The 15,141-nt window shown below is 43.0% G+C and overlaps 1 protein-coding gene across 5 annotated transcripts in view; it reads right to left on the bottom strand.

The window, feature by feature from the left end:
* The window catches only part of brd4 (bromodomain containing 4), a 181,324-nt gene extending 168,588 nt beyond the window's left edge, over window positions 1–12,736 (bottom strand). For 4 of the 5 annotated variants that reach the window (XM_060855024.1, XM_060855025.1, XM_060855028.1 and 1 more), the window contains exon 1: window positions 11,468–12,187. In XM_060855024.1, the coding sequence (XP_060711007.1) occupies window positions 11,468–11,508 (41 nt within the window). In that variant the 5' untranslated portion in view covers window positions 11,509–12,187. Of the gene's footprint in view, window positions 1–11,467; window positions 12,188–12,679 lie in introns of those variants that run through there. The other variant, XM_060855027.1, reaches the window with a different exon arrangement.
* Between the last annotated feature and the right edge of the window lie 2,405 nt (window positions 12,737–15,141).

Raw genomic sequence — 15,141 nt, 5'->3', positions numbered from 1 at the left:
TTTTTCTGCTCCTCGTTTCCTGGTCCCAGGACTGCCTTATCTTTCACGATAACTAGTCCTCAAACTCCAAACTATGTTCCATCCCTCCCTTAGTACTTCTAATGGTAGATTTTGTATCTTAAGAAACCAAAGTAGAAAAGGCAGAATCTGTGATTGAAAGAGCAATTACTCAGGGTCTGCCCCAACCATACATAATGGCTGAAGAATTTAAGTTAAAGGGGATCTGATGAGCTCTGTTGACATCAAATGCAGTAGTCTGATCCCTATCCCTGAAAAGGGAAACATGCATCCCTGCCCTGTGTAGGTAAGTAAAAAATCTGCAACTTCTTCATGGCTTGGCAAACACTACCAAGGACCCACTTTCAGACAGTAAACTCAAGGAGAATGTAACTTAATACAAAACTGAATATTGTCACCTATCTTTGACATTTTGCACAGTGAAGAGTTTCAAGGACAAAATACAGCTAAGTATTTTGAACACTGAACGGACGTTTCAGAGGTGGCAGTTCTTGCAATGGAAAACATGGGATCAGAATCAGTTCAGAATCAAAAGCAGTGCTGCCTGGAACATAACACTGTAGAGACAATAGTATTTAAAATTAGCAGCTAAAATTAAGAAAGGGAAGACATTTCTGTCTGTCAAAAAAGTGGGGAAATGGAACAACATGGAGCTACAAAATTCACTGAAAGAACATGAAAACATTTTTCAATGCTGTGCAAGAAAACACCTTGCAATGTTTACCCTCATTTTATTTACACTGACTTTTGTGCAGGGATTCATGTCAAATGCATAGTCTTAGTAAAAAACATTATTATATTACACTATTTAATAAGGAACAGCATTGCAAATTTGACCTGTAAAGTTTATTTAAGACCATGATCAATTCCATCATAACTGCAAATGTGTTGCTGGTCAAAGCACAGCAGGTTAGGCAGCATCTCAGGAATAGAGAATTCGACGTTTCGAGCATAAGCCCTTCATCAGGAATAAGAGAGAGAGAGCCAAGCAGGCTGAGATAAAAGGAGGGACTAGGGGGAGGGGCGATGGAGGTGGGATAGGTGGAAGGAGGTCAAGGTGAGGGTGATAGGCCGGAGTGGGGTGGGGGCGGAGAGGTCAGGAAGAGGATTGCAGGTTAGGAGGGCGGTGCTGAGTTGAGGGAACCGACTGAGACAAGGTGGGGGGAGGGGAAATGAGGAAGCTGGAGAAATCTGAATTCATACCTTGTGGTTGGAGGGTTCCCAGGCGGAAGATGAGGCGCTCCTCCTCCAGCCGTCGTGTAGTTGTGTTCTGCCGGTGGAGGAGTCCAAGGACCTGCATGTCCTCGGTGGAGTGGGAGGGGGAGTTAAAGTGTTGAGCCACGGGGTGATTGGGTTGGTTGGTTCGGGCGGCCCAGAGGTGTTCTCTGAAGCGTTCCGCAAGTAAGCGGCCTGTCTCACCAATATAGAGGAGGCCACATCGGGTGCAGCGGATGCAATAGATGATGTGTGTGGAGGTACAGGTGAACTTGTGGCGGATATGGAAGGATCCCTTGGGGCCTTGGAGGGAAGTGAGTGTGGAGGTGTGGGCGCAAGTTTTACATTTCCTGCGGTTGCAGGGGAAGGTGCCGGGGGTGGAGGTTGGGTTGGTGGGGGGTGTGGATCTGACAAGGGAGTCACGAAGGGAGCGGTCCTTGCGGAACGCTGATAGGGGAGGGGAGGGAAATATATCCTTGGTGGTGGGGTCCGTTTGGAGGTGGCAGAAATGGCGGCGGATAATACGTTGTATGCGCAGGTTGGTGGGGTGGTAGGTGAGAACCAGTGGGGTTCTGTCTTGGTGGCGGTTGGAGGAGCGGGGCTCAAGGGCGGAGGAGCGGGAAGTGGAGGAGATGCGGTGGAGAGCGGGGTCCCGCTCCTCCGCCCTTGAGCCCCGCTCCTCCAACCGCCACCAAGACAGAACCCCACTGGTTCTCACCTACCACCCCACCAACCTGCGCATACAACGTATTATCCGCCGCCATTTCCGCCACCTCCAAACGGACCCCACCACCAAGGATATATTTCCCTCCCCTCCCCTATCAGCGTTCCGCAAGGACCGCTCCCTTCGTGACTCCCTTGTCAGATCCACACCCCCCACCAACCCAACCTCCACCCCCGGCACCTTCCCCTGCAACCGCAGGAAATGTAAAACTTGCGCCCACACCTCCACACTCACTTCCCTCCAAGGCCCCAAGGGATCCTTCCATATCCGCCACAAGTTCACCTGTACCTCCACACACATCATCTATTGCATCCGCTGCACCCGATGTGGCCTCCTCTATATTGGTGAGACAGGCCGCTTACTTGCGGAACGCTTCAGAGAACACCTCTGGGCCGCCCGAACCAACCAACCCAATCACCCCGTGGCTCAACACTTTAACTCCCCCTCCCACTCCACCGAGGACATGCAGGTCCTTGGACTCCTCCACCGGCAGAACACAACTACACGACGGCTGGAGGAGGAGCGCCTCATCTTCCGCCTGGGAACCCTCCAACCACAAGGTATGAATTCAGATTTCTCCAGCTTCCTCATTTCCCCTCCCCCCACCTTGTCTCAGTCGGTTCCCTCAACTCAGCACCGCCCTCCTAACCTGCAATCCTCTTCCTGACCTCTCCGCCCCCACCCCACTCCGGCCTATCACCCTCACCTTGACCTCCTTCCACCTATCCCACCTCCATCGCCCCTCCCCCTAGTCCCTCCTCCCTACCTTTTATCTCAGCCTGCTTGGCTCTCTCTCTCTTATTCCTGATGAAGGGCTTATGCTCGAAACGTCGAATTCTCTATTCCTGAGATGCTGCCTAACCTGCTGTGCTTTGACCAGCAACACATTTGCAGCTGTGATCTCCAGCATCTGCAGACCTCATTTTTTACTCAATTCCATCATAACACATGAATCATATTGCTCAAGATAAGCTGGTTTAATAAACCATTACAAAATGAATACTTGTAAATCCTGCAAACATCAGACTTTACTGAATGTGGTCTTAAATAAAAGTGAAAACCAAATAAACGGTGGGAAATGGTATAATTCTCCTGACATTATGTGCACTCTGCTTCAAGAATCTAATATGCTGTCTTCAACTGACTAACACACATCTTTGTTGTGGAGGTTACTAGTTAAGAGTTTGTGAACCAATAACTAGACATCATTCATAAAATTCTACCAAGGATCAAGGGTAAATATCAAAACCAGAAAGTTAAGTTTTGAGGTTTTTACACACGACTCAACTGCAACACACCAAATTCTGTGAACAAGCAACCAAATTTATTAAGCACAGTACAGTACAAGCTTTAGAGAAATCTTTAACAAACATCGCAGGGGCAATGGGGCTGTGGCAAAAGCTTATTGAAGAAAACAGTCCTTCCTTTAGAAAATCTTTAAATCACAGTTACAATGCCCACAAGAAAACCCCCAGTCACTCCCTCACTGCAATAGGCCACACAAGATACAATGCAAATCATCCCTTAAACAGTCAAACCTGTTACAAAAAAAACGATTTGCAACTACAGAGGAACCTCGATTATCTAAATGACACAGGCAGGGAATATTTTGTTCAGATAACTGAATGCCGGATAACACAATTTAGCCAAGTATCACTACCTTGATGTCTTGGTCTGATAAAGAACGTTTGGATAATCGAGGTTCCTTTGTTTAGGGGAGTAGTCAGATTCCAACTATAAATGTTCCTACAGATTTCTGATTAGGGGATGAAAAATCGAAGTTACCCCTGAATGGCAAGGAAATGGCCATGTAAACCTCTCACATTCCACCTATAGGGCAAATACACACTACCTTACCCCAGGGCATTCAATTTCTTGCAGTCAGTAAAGCAAATTAACTCTTTAATGTCTCATTAGCACTAAAATTGTGAAGGACCCGGAAAGATTTATTTTCCGATAAAAAAGTTGTCCTATCAGCATCATTTTGGGCATTGAGAGGCATTGTCAAGCAAAGTATAAAGTTCATTAAAGCCCTTCACAGCCACAGACCGACATCTCCAGAGATACAACTCTTGGCTCTAAAGTGACAATCCAGACATCAAACGATATAGACTTTTCAATTATGGCAGCATTCAACCCCAGTCAACAATTAACAATTCCCTATGCAGCACAGACTTTGCCACAACCACGTAAATTAACAATACATGGAATCAGTACACACAGTTATAAAAAAAACTCTCACTTTCATCATAATAAAAAGAATATTCCCAAAGACCTAGATATATCCACCTCAAAATCACTGTCGCTGCTTTGCACTTCTCCACTTGTCAGTGAACTGTTGCATTTATCAACTGCACATCCACCTACATTCCCCCACAGACTCATTCATAAGCTTTGCATTTCACCAAAAAATTCCAACTAGAAAATCTACAGAGGAAACAGCCTGCACAGTACACCACTCCTTTTTGTACAGTACAGGATATGGTTTGCAAAAATGCAAGCTGATTTAAAAAAAACCAAAGATTCTCAAGTTGCAAAATAACCAAATTATTTGTATAACATTTAACTGAGACATATACAAGGATTAATACTGAAGGATTAATTTGTCATTGGGTTGGAATATAAAAGCACCATTGTGCTACTGAGAATTTATAAAGCTCTGGTTAGGCCCCATTTGGAGTAGTGTGTCCAGTTTTGGTCGCAACACCTCAGGAAGGACATACTGGCACTGGAGCGTGTCCAGCGGAGATTCACACAGATGATCCCTGGAATGGTAGGTCTAACATACGAGGAACGGCTGAGGATCCTGAGATTATATTCATTGGAGTTTAGAAAATTAAGGGGAGACTTAATAGAAACTTACAAGGTAATACATTGCTTAGAAAGGGTGGACGCTAGGAAATTGTTTCCATGAGGCGAGGATACTAGGACCCGTGGACACAGCCTTAGAATTAGAGGGGGTCAATTCAGAACAGAAATGCGGAGACATTTCTTCAGCCAGAGTGTGGTGGGCCTGTGGAATTCATTGCTGCAGAGTGCAGTGGAGGCCAGGACGCTAAATGTCTTCAAGGCAGAGATTGATAGATTCTTGATGTCACAAGGAATTAAGGGCTACGGGGGAATGCTGGTAAGTGGAGTTGAAATGCCCATCAGCCATGATTGAATGGTGGAGTGGACTGGATAGGCCGAATGGCCTTACTTCCACTCCTATGTCTCATGGCCTTATGTAAAAATCAGCAATCAAAGCGGAATGTAGCCCATCCTTCACAGACCTGCACCATTCCTTTCTCCCAAACATTAAACAGGCAAGACATCTACCCATTCTCTTATCTTCACGGAATTCTTCGAGGTTTGTATAAAGATTTGTAGCTCAGATGCTGGTTGTCATGGTCATGCGTCTGCTCACCGAGCTGGGATATTGAGTTGCAGATATTTCTTCCCCTGTCTAGATGACATCTTGGTGCTTTGGAGCGTCCTCTGAAGCACTGCTGTACTGTGCCTTCTAAAATTTATTTGGTTCCATTTTGCTGTTTCTGGTTGTTTGTTGTAGTGGCCAGTATATTGGGTCTCAGTCTTACTGATACATTCTGTGGCGGAGTGCCATGCTTGTAGAAATTCTCTGGCTGTCCTGTTTAGCTTGTCCAATAATCGTAGCGTTGTCCTAGCTGAATCTGTAGTCCTTGTCATCTGTGTACGGCTACTAGGGACAGCCGGCTGTGGAGTTTAATGGCTAGCTGTGTTCACGGATGCAGATTACTAGTTGTCTGCCTGTTTGCCCTATAGCATTTCGTACAGTCATTGCATAGAATGCTGCATGCTTTTTTTGGTGGGCGGGGGGGGGGTGGAATATCTGGTAATCACACAGTTGATGCAGAGTTTAATGGCACATTCAATATGGTCATTCCCACCTCAAGTGAGAATGTTAAGGGGTTAATTTGCTCTGCTGACCTGTATGAAATTGGATGCCCTGTAGGTAAGGTGGTAAGTTTCTCTGATTTGCAGGTATGGAAAAAAATTTACATATTGATTCTGAATAGCAGATGACTAAGAACATTAAAATTAAAATTCTGACTATAGCCCGCCATTTAAAAATAAGTGATTTACATCAGATCTTGCTTTGAAGGAATGATCTAAATTACATTCTTTCTGGAAATAGTCGTCACTGCATTGTTCTGAACTGCACATGACTATGGGGGAGCAGCTGAGGGTTGTCTTGTGGGCATTACTAACTGATGAAAAAAATTTTGTATAAAGGAAAAACTGGCCCCTTTGTTCAAAGATCTCGTCAGGCTTTATAACCACCGCGACGCCTTGTTAAGGGTTCCTCCAAACCTTGTACATGTTTTAATAAATTTTAGCTGTTCACAGAAGTTGGCATATCGCAGTTGCATCAAGTGTGTAAGAATCTCAAGAAAAAGAACCTAACAATAAGTACCAGACAACCTTACTCACTCAGCAGCCCTTACTTGAATGCTGTCCTGAATTTGTGCACACTGACTGCTTCAGCATCTCAATCAGCAAACACACACTCACTTCTGACCTCACAAAGAGAAGCTGATGAAGTAGTTTTAGATTGTTGCAGCTAGGAGACTAAACTGAAGAACTCCTGCAATGATGCCCTTGGACGGAGATGAATGACCTCCGACAACCACAACCCACCTTTTTTTGCACTAGTACAATTCCAATCAGTGAAGAGCTTTGCCCAATGTTCATTAAGTCCAGATTTGTTAGAGTTCCTTCCTAGCATATTCTGATCTTGACATCAAGGTGCCATTTGAACTCACTCCCACCTCATGTCTAGAATTTAGTTCTTTTGTCCATGTGACCAAGGCTGGAAAGAGGTCAGGAGCACTGACAGAACTGAACCTGAATATTAGAGAGCAGGATACTCCTTTTCAAGTACTGTTCGACAAAACTGGATAGCTCTTTTGATAAATTAGCTAATGATTTGACTGATCGGTCAGTAATTTAAGTGTTAGATTTGTCATTTGTGCAGAGGACAGACCTCGACAGGTTACCAAGATTTTTAGGTAGATGCCAGTGTTGGTACTTAGTATCAGTTAATGTCATTGCCAAAATATGGCTAAATCTCATAGCCATTACAATATCCAATATTTTCAACTATTTCATATTATGAAGAAATGAACCAAATTAGTTGAAGACTGGCATGTCATTCTGAACAACAGGCAGTTGAGATGGATCAGCCACTGACTACATATACATCAACGCTGGCTATTACACTGATGTATTGGACTTCCATATTCTCAACTCTGGGGATCTCTGGAGATTACTCCTCCAAGGTGCTTAATTTTCCACACCAGTCACGACTAGATGAGAAAAGACTGATCTATTGGTTGTGGAGATCATTTAGCCCTGCCGACTGCATTTTGCTTCCACATTTTCGCAGTTAGTTTCACCCGTAGAAACTTTTTTCTGGCATGCTTATTGTTTCTCCTGTCATGCTCCCCTGCTTTCTTCATTGAAACTGGAATTATTTCTCAGCTTATTTGCAATGGTAAAACAAAGGAATGTCAGTCCATGAAGTTACAGATTGCAGTTGTAAATAATTCTGATGAATTATGGATGCTCAGTTTCAACACCATAAATCAGTCTAAAGGCCTTTCAATTTAGCATGATGATAATGACAAATTGTTAACTAACTGTCTAGACCAAATAATTCAAAGACTAAATTCATTAGATCAACACAAACCAATAAACACATTGGAAGTGCAAAAGGTACAACTAAATCACCACCAATAAGTTTAAATGACACCATATGCTCATTAAGCCACCCCACCAGCTCTCAACTCTACAAGGTCAGCAAATTCACCTTTTAGTGACCTTGATCTACAGTTTACCTTATTGTTCAGTGCAGTTGTTAGGTTGCAAAGCTAAAATTTCTCTACTTCAGTTTGTGATCTCTGCATGGTATCATTTTCATAATCTACAGATGTCCATTTCAAACTACGTGTAACTATTTGCACAGAACATTGCATGACTTTGCCTTGAATCTATGCAGTACCTTCAAAATCACACTATTCCAAGACATTCCTTATTTTTAGGAAGTACATAACAATAAGAATGATAATTTAAGTGAGGTTCTTAATCAGGAGCCAGTGTTGATCAGGGAGCACAACAGTGAAATGTGAACTGAACTTTAGACTGAAATAACAAAGTAGATTTGGAATGAACTTAATGATTTGGAGACAAGAAAGCAGAAGGCCACCAGGACTGAATTGGAGTAGTGGAACCTAAAGAAGACAAGGGCATGGATAAGTGTCTTTGAAGTTGCACTAAGACAGGACGCATGTTGCAAGGCAGCCGCATTGTTGACATGGTTGGGTTTGGAAACTCATCTCCAGGTCAAACACAGAAGCAAGCTTGCAAATAATATGATTCGGCCTCATACAGCTACTAAAGGAAGGGATGGAGTTTGTGGTAACATTCACTTGGATTTCACATTCTCCAAAAATAGAAATGCAGCAGCATACAAGGAAATAACATCCTATTAAAAAAGTCATGTCCATGGAAAACGGGGGAAAAAAAACAGGGTAAGGAGGAAGACAGAATCTCATCGGTGCAATCTATTCATGGTATAGAAAGAAACCAATATTGGCAGGTTTCCCACAGATTATGAAGAGGCACTTTCACCAAATCCCCCAAGCTGTTCAACTTCCAAAATACTTCCCTAGGAATTCCTGTTTGAAATCTGCCATCTTAAAAGTTTATACTTCCTTTGCAGGAATCAAAAGCATACAGTGAAGTAACCTTCAAATTGACTGCATCTGTTTTCAGAAAGCAGTTCCTCATCACCTCATGCTTTGACTGATTTATTTTGAAAAGGTCACAATCCAAATACTTGACATAGCAAAAATTGTACTGGTCAATAAATTAGTCCCAATGGCAGCTTAGTTCTCCCACATGCTTTTAGCTTCTCATCATTGAATTATAATGAACAAGCAAACAAGGAAAACATCATCCCTGGGGCAATCAGGACACTAAGTTACAGTGTGACGAGCAAATCAAATTTACATAGATGAAATGTAAAGTTCAACTTATCTACCACACTGATTATTTTGCATGTGCATACTATTTTCTTATTTCGCATGGTAAAAGCACCTCAAATTGGCTTTGAAAAACCAAGAGAACTACAACTTGAATCCATAAGCACACAAAGCAGTGACGTTTTCCGCAGACACAGATTTAACAGGTCAAGAATGTACTTCTGCAAATGTGTTGCTGGTCAAAGCACAGCAGGTTAGGCAGCATCTCAGGAATAGAGAATTCGACGTTTCGAGCATAAGCCCTTCATCAGGAAAACAATAGCAACATGACATAATTTTTATAGATTCATTATAAGTTGGCCTCCAAGACCACAACAACCAAGTTTTTCAGAGGATCACAGTTCCCTTATTGCATAACTTCCAAATGCATCAAAATGCTCCATTTGCTAAAAGCAAATAGCAGACACTTAGAAACAAAGCTAAAACTTTACATTAACGCAGATAAAGTTCAACATTATGGCAATTTATAAACTAGCATAAAATAAACGTAATCTAATTATCCATTGTTTATGTGCATTAAGGTCTTGAGTTTAGCTATAATTTATTATATTAAATTCACTGGAAAATATTAAGCCACAAAAAAAACACATTACTATTGATAACGTACACTAAATATAGCATAATTAATAAGATATAATATGAAATCACAACACAGCCTTTTTCATATTGGCATTTGGTTAGATAAAAATTGGCCATGCTAATCATTGGCACAGCAAATGTAAGGTTGAAGAACAGCAAGACTGAGGTTATCATAACAAGCATTCTTCAAACAAAATGCATTACCCCCAAAAAGTGCTTTTGGTTTACGTACTCAAGATCAATAAAATAACTTTATATTAACCATGTTTAAATGGTAAATCATTTATCCATCCAGAAGTTAAGGTGAGGGGTAATCACCCAAGTTCAAAATTCCTTAAACATTAATAAGGGAGTGTCAAAGAATTTGTTGCTGTGGAATTCCAGAAAGCAAATCAGTTAGGATTCTACAAGAAATTTGTAAATAAAATATCAGAAAAATTAAGTTAACAGAGATGAGAGTTGTTAATTAGATAGATGTATAAGACCAAGACAGGGGATAAAGAGTTGTCTGACTGGCTAAATATGACTAGAGATTTACCCCAGGATATGGAGGAGCACCTCACCTTTGCTTATATGCGCTAGAATTAGATGAACAACTTTGACATACCAACTTGCAGATATGAGCTGGATATATATAAAAAAAACAGACAAAAATAACTATACAAGTGAGCAAAAGCAAGACAGCACAGGGAAAGTGCGAAGTCACCCACTTTGGATCAGACGAGCAAATTCCTAGTGAGTGCAAGATGTTTAGTGTCAAAAGAATTAGGTGCATCAGTTTCATAACATTTCATAGATAATAAAATGTGATCAAAAAGACACTGCACAACAACAACAAAAATCTGCTTGTCCCAACCAGATCTGAAGTTGATAGATTTATTTGTGCCGAACAAAATTCTAATGCAGCCATGCAAAGGTTACAGTGTATGAATGATCTTCTCTGGTTCCTGTAATTGTAATATTAGCATCGCTCCAGTCAGTGTAAATGGAGCAACTACGTATCCCATAATGCCAAAACCTGCAACTACACAACGACCAAAGAAAACAAGGTTCCTAACGCCGCTGCATATATACAACTTAAAAGAAATCACAACTCTATACACATTCATTTATGCATCAGGAACTGATCGGCATATGAAACTATATTCTAAGTAAACAAATAGTAGCAACTACCTTACACAGATGGACAACTTAAAATTGCCTCTTATGAAGGGGAAAATATCAAAATATCTTAAGCATATTTAATTCCGACGCCACCGCTTACGCGGTCCGAGCGACGTTTCTATCCGAACTGCACGTTTTAAAACAGCGACTTTCAAGAAATACATTTGCTTACTGCGAAACTAACGGCACTTCAGTCCTGTAACCATTACAGCGGATGGAGGCAAATGCAAAGCTTTAGAGAAGGGGGGAAAGAACTAATAGATAGAGTACCTTTCTAACAGGCGGACACCGCATTCCTTGTGGGTGGATTGAAAACTGGCTACACGGCTTAAAAATGATGTGTGGCCACAATGGCAATGTGGGTCCCTGGGAAAGTAGACGTTGCTCTTCCGCTACACACTCTATATACACACACAAACAGATGTGAAAGTGGCGCCGAGCTCCGAGTGCGCCCCGGTTCTGGGCCTCTCTCACACAAAATGGCGTCAGGAAGCAGTTTCCCGCTCTGCGCCGACAACAATAAAAGTTGATTCGTACCCGCTACCTTGCCCACAATCGGGCCTCTCCCTCCTGCTTTTTCCATTTGTCCCACCTCACCTCTAAACTTCACCCTTGAATTCTGACTCTCCTTTCTTATCATACTCTTCCCATCCCCAACTGGACCACTACCGCTGGGTAGCCTTGGCCCAGCCACGACACTCACCGTGTGGTCGGGCCTGCCGAGGCACCGCTCTCGCGCTCCATCTTGCCGTTTAAAAATCCACCCTTAGCTCCTGGAAGAAGCAACCGGCGCCCTTTTGAAGATGCGAGGGGAGGAGGGAGGGTGAGTGTATGAGCGACTTTCCACTTCTACCTTCTCACACACAGCACCCCCTCCCCGTCGAAACTTTGCCTTTCCCTCCGGGCCGGTTTTTCTCTCTCCAACGCTGCTGGGCCCTTAACGACCCCTTGAATCCACCCCCAACCCACCCACACACAGCCGGCGCTTTAAATCCACAACGAAGCGACTCCCCTTGAACCAAAGTCTCCGTTTCCCAGATGGCAGAACCCCCACCCCCTCGACAACACCTTATATAGCGCCCGCCATCTTGACCGGTCCCATTCGCCGAGAGGGGCACGTGACGTCCCGCCGCACCATTCCATTGGACTGTGCCTGCCACGTGACTTCAAATCCTCCCCACCATTGGTCCACCACCTCAGTGTGCGAGTCATAGGACGTCTTTTTTTTGAAAAAAACTGTGGCGTCGAAGAGCAGACCCCACGGAAGGGAAGCTCGTAACGGTGGGAAAATTTCTAAAAGGTGCTTCGCGGTCGGGGAAAGGAGGAGGGACGAAAAAAGGAAAGAGGCGGGAGGTAACAGAAAATGGGTAACGGGGCAACTCTTCGCCGCCGTCGCCACCACCGCCGCCGCCGCCTCCTCCCTCCGCCATGACGGAGTGGGATTGGCGGGGTCCCTATCACGTGACATAGCGCTCGCGCCGTCACTGGTCATGACACAACACGTGACGATAGAGCCTTCGACCGCCGCAAATTTTCAAGCCCCCCCCTCCCCTCCCCCCGCCCCAAATTTTTTCCGCCCTCCCAGCAAGCCGCTTTCGAAATCCACACCAGGCCGGAATTCGGCCTACCATCCCTGATTGTCCGATTACTGAACAACGGTCGGCCCCAACAGCGAAGGTCGCCGCGCCTCTCTCCGAACACACAGGCCTCAATAGGCCGCTCCACAACTCTTGTGTATTTTTTCCCTCTCTCCACTTGCGCCTTTTCGCCGAGGTTTGACCCTGTTTTGGCTTCACCTCCTTCCACCTCCCACCGTGAGAAAACCCCAACTGCGTAGTGCGCTGCTAAAGACCCAAGCTTTCGATTTTGATCGCTTTCTCAATTCTTGTTTGTTTGTTTGTGTAATTTTTTTTACCTGTGTTTGTGTGCGCGCGCGGCGTCCCGGTTCCACACAACCTTTTCGGCCTCTGCGTGACGTCAGACGCACTGTGCGTACCAGCTGTCAATGAAAACCGATGGGGCCCGCCCCCTCTTGACCCTTGATGGGCCCATTAACTGTTGAAGGCCAGGTAAAGTATAACCTCCAACAAAAGCAGAAATTGCTGGATAAACTCAGCATGTCTGACAGGATATGTGGAGAGAAAGTAGAGTTAATGCTTCGGATCCAACAACCCTTCAAATCAGAACTGAATTCTCCACTCCAATTTCTGTTTTTTCGCTTGATTTCTAGCATCCACAGTTCTTAAATTTTTGGTTTAAAAATAGGACCTTCCATTTCGCTAACTCAACTCTAATGAAGTATAAGAGCTCCTGGTGTAACATAGGACATCCACCAGCCAATTAGAATTAGAATCCCTACAGTGTGGAAATAGCCTGTTCGGCCCAACAATTCCAACATCAAACCCTCCGAAGAGTAACCCACCCAAACCCATTCCCCTACCCTACTTTTATTCCCAACTAATGCACCTAACCTACACATTCCTGAACACTATGGGTAATTTAGCATAGCAGATTCACCTAATCTGCACACCTTTGGACTGTGGGAGGAAACCAGAGCACCCAGAGAAAACCCACACAGACACTGAAAGAATGTGCACAGTCGCCCGATGCTGGAATCGAACCCGGGTTGTAACACAGCAATAACCAAAAAATGTTTTAGATGATAAATGAAGGCCAGGAAACTGAGAAGATGAAACTCTACTTTGAAAAGTATCGAGTGATATTCTATATCTGTCTTAAAGAACAGCTCAGCACTCCCTTTGTACTGCACTGAATGTGGGCCTAGGTTTTTGGTGGTTGGTTATCTGGAATGGGACTTGAACTCACAATCTCCTGACTAGGAATGCACCCATTCATTCATAGCTCATACTTTCTTCTTCTATTGCGTTCTTTTCTGCTTGAGTACTGTATTTCTGTATCATAAATTCATGAAAATATTTAAACCATTTCGAATTCCATAGATCTGAAAATTTGGACTTTTCAGTAGTTTTTGGTCTTTGCTGCTGAGATATGTCTAAAATTAATGTAACAAGAATGTACGAGGACATGGAATGACAGGTGATGAACAAAAATTAATCTTCGGACTTATTATTAATTTGCAATTTCTGACTGAAAAAATGGTAGCACAGATATGAGGATAGAATATATGATAGTTCAGATTTTGTATTTGGGGAAAACATATGGAGATCAGTGCTAAAATATCAAATCTGGCATTTAAGTTTTTGAGCGTTAAGTGCTTTTCTCTCTCAAATTCTGCATTTGACATCAATATTTGCTCTGCAGGGTCAGTGATTGAGAAACTTCTAATCATTCTTGAAGAAACCTACTGCAGGATAGCCTGACTGTAATAATACTCTATTTAAAACTGCATCTACATCAAGCCAGTACTGTCGAGATGGTGTTGTATGGTGCTCACCATTCACAGGGAGAAGTCATGTGGCCCATCATCCCTTTGAGGGCTCTTTAAAATTACTATCAAATTGGGCTATATACTGCTGATCCTCAAAAGCCTGCTCCATTTATGGATTATTCATTCAAGTGCCATTTTAAATATGGCCAAACAGGCGGAGACACCATCCTTGGCAATCTGGAACAACTTTTTGTGTGGTAGGGAAAGCATATCGTGAGATCTGAGTCATTTAGAAGGGTAAAATTTAGTTCAATCTCTGAAATGAATTCAATGCTTTGTTCATCTCCCCACTCCTTGGTATAGGGACAGTGATCAGATAAAAGGTTCACTTTTTGCATTGTATTCAGTAAAGCTCAGTAATTGTGTAAAGTAAAGAACTCAAATGGCTTTCCAACAGACTCAATATTAATGCAGTGAGGTAAAGCTACTCAACAGCGATGTAAAGAAGAATGTATGAAAAGAGGTGGAATCTTCAAATAAGGAAGGCAAAAAAATGAATGGAAGAACCTCCATGATGATGAATAAATATTGCAAGTAAATATTTTAATGGATTCAATGCAGACACCTACCTCTATAAAGTAAAAGAATCTTTAAAGAAGCTGACGTACGAGCAAGAGAAATGAAAGGCTATTCAGCCCACCCAGTTAATATGTGTAAATTCTTGACTTCTGTTCCAAACAGTCATTTCTCTCATCATATTTAATAAGATTCATGCCTGTCCCCTCTACTCTCTCTTCATTCTGGAACCCACTCCATTTTCCTCTTATGTATGCTTATTGCTCTTCGTAGCAATTCATTTCACATGTTCACTATTCTTGTGAATGTGCAGAAATTTTCTTTTGCAACACATATTCTGTTCATGCTTTACACTATTCACAGATTAAATTCTTCTTTCTTGCCTGAAGCAATGCCAATATTTTATTTGAGTTACTTTGGTTCTCACTTTCAAAGTTCCTGTTTATAGCTAA

This window comes from Hemiscyllium ocellatum, chromosome 45 (assembly GCF_020745735.1).
Source record: "Hemiscyllium ocellatum isolate sHemOce1 chromosome 45, sHemOce1.pat.X.cur, whole genome shotgun sequence".
NCBI classification, from domain to species: Eukaryota; Metazoa; Chordata; class Chondrichthyes; order Orectolobiformes; family Hemiscylliidae; genus Hemiscyllium; species Hemiscyllium ocellatum.
Note: the sequence above shows the minus strand (reverse complement) of the source record. Positions and strands in the feature narration are given on the sequence as shown.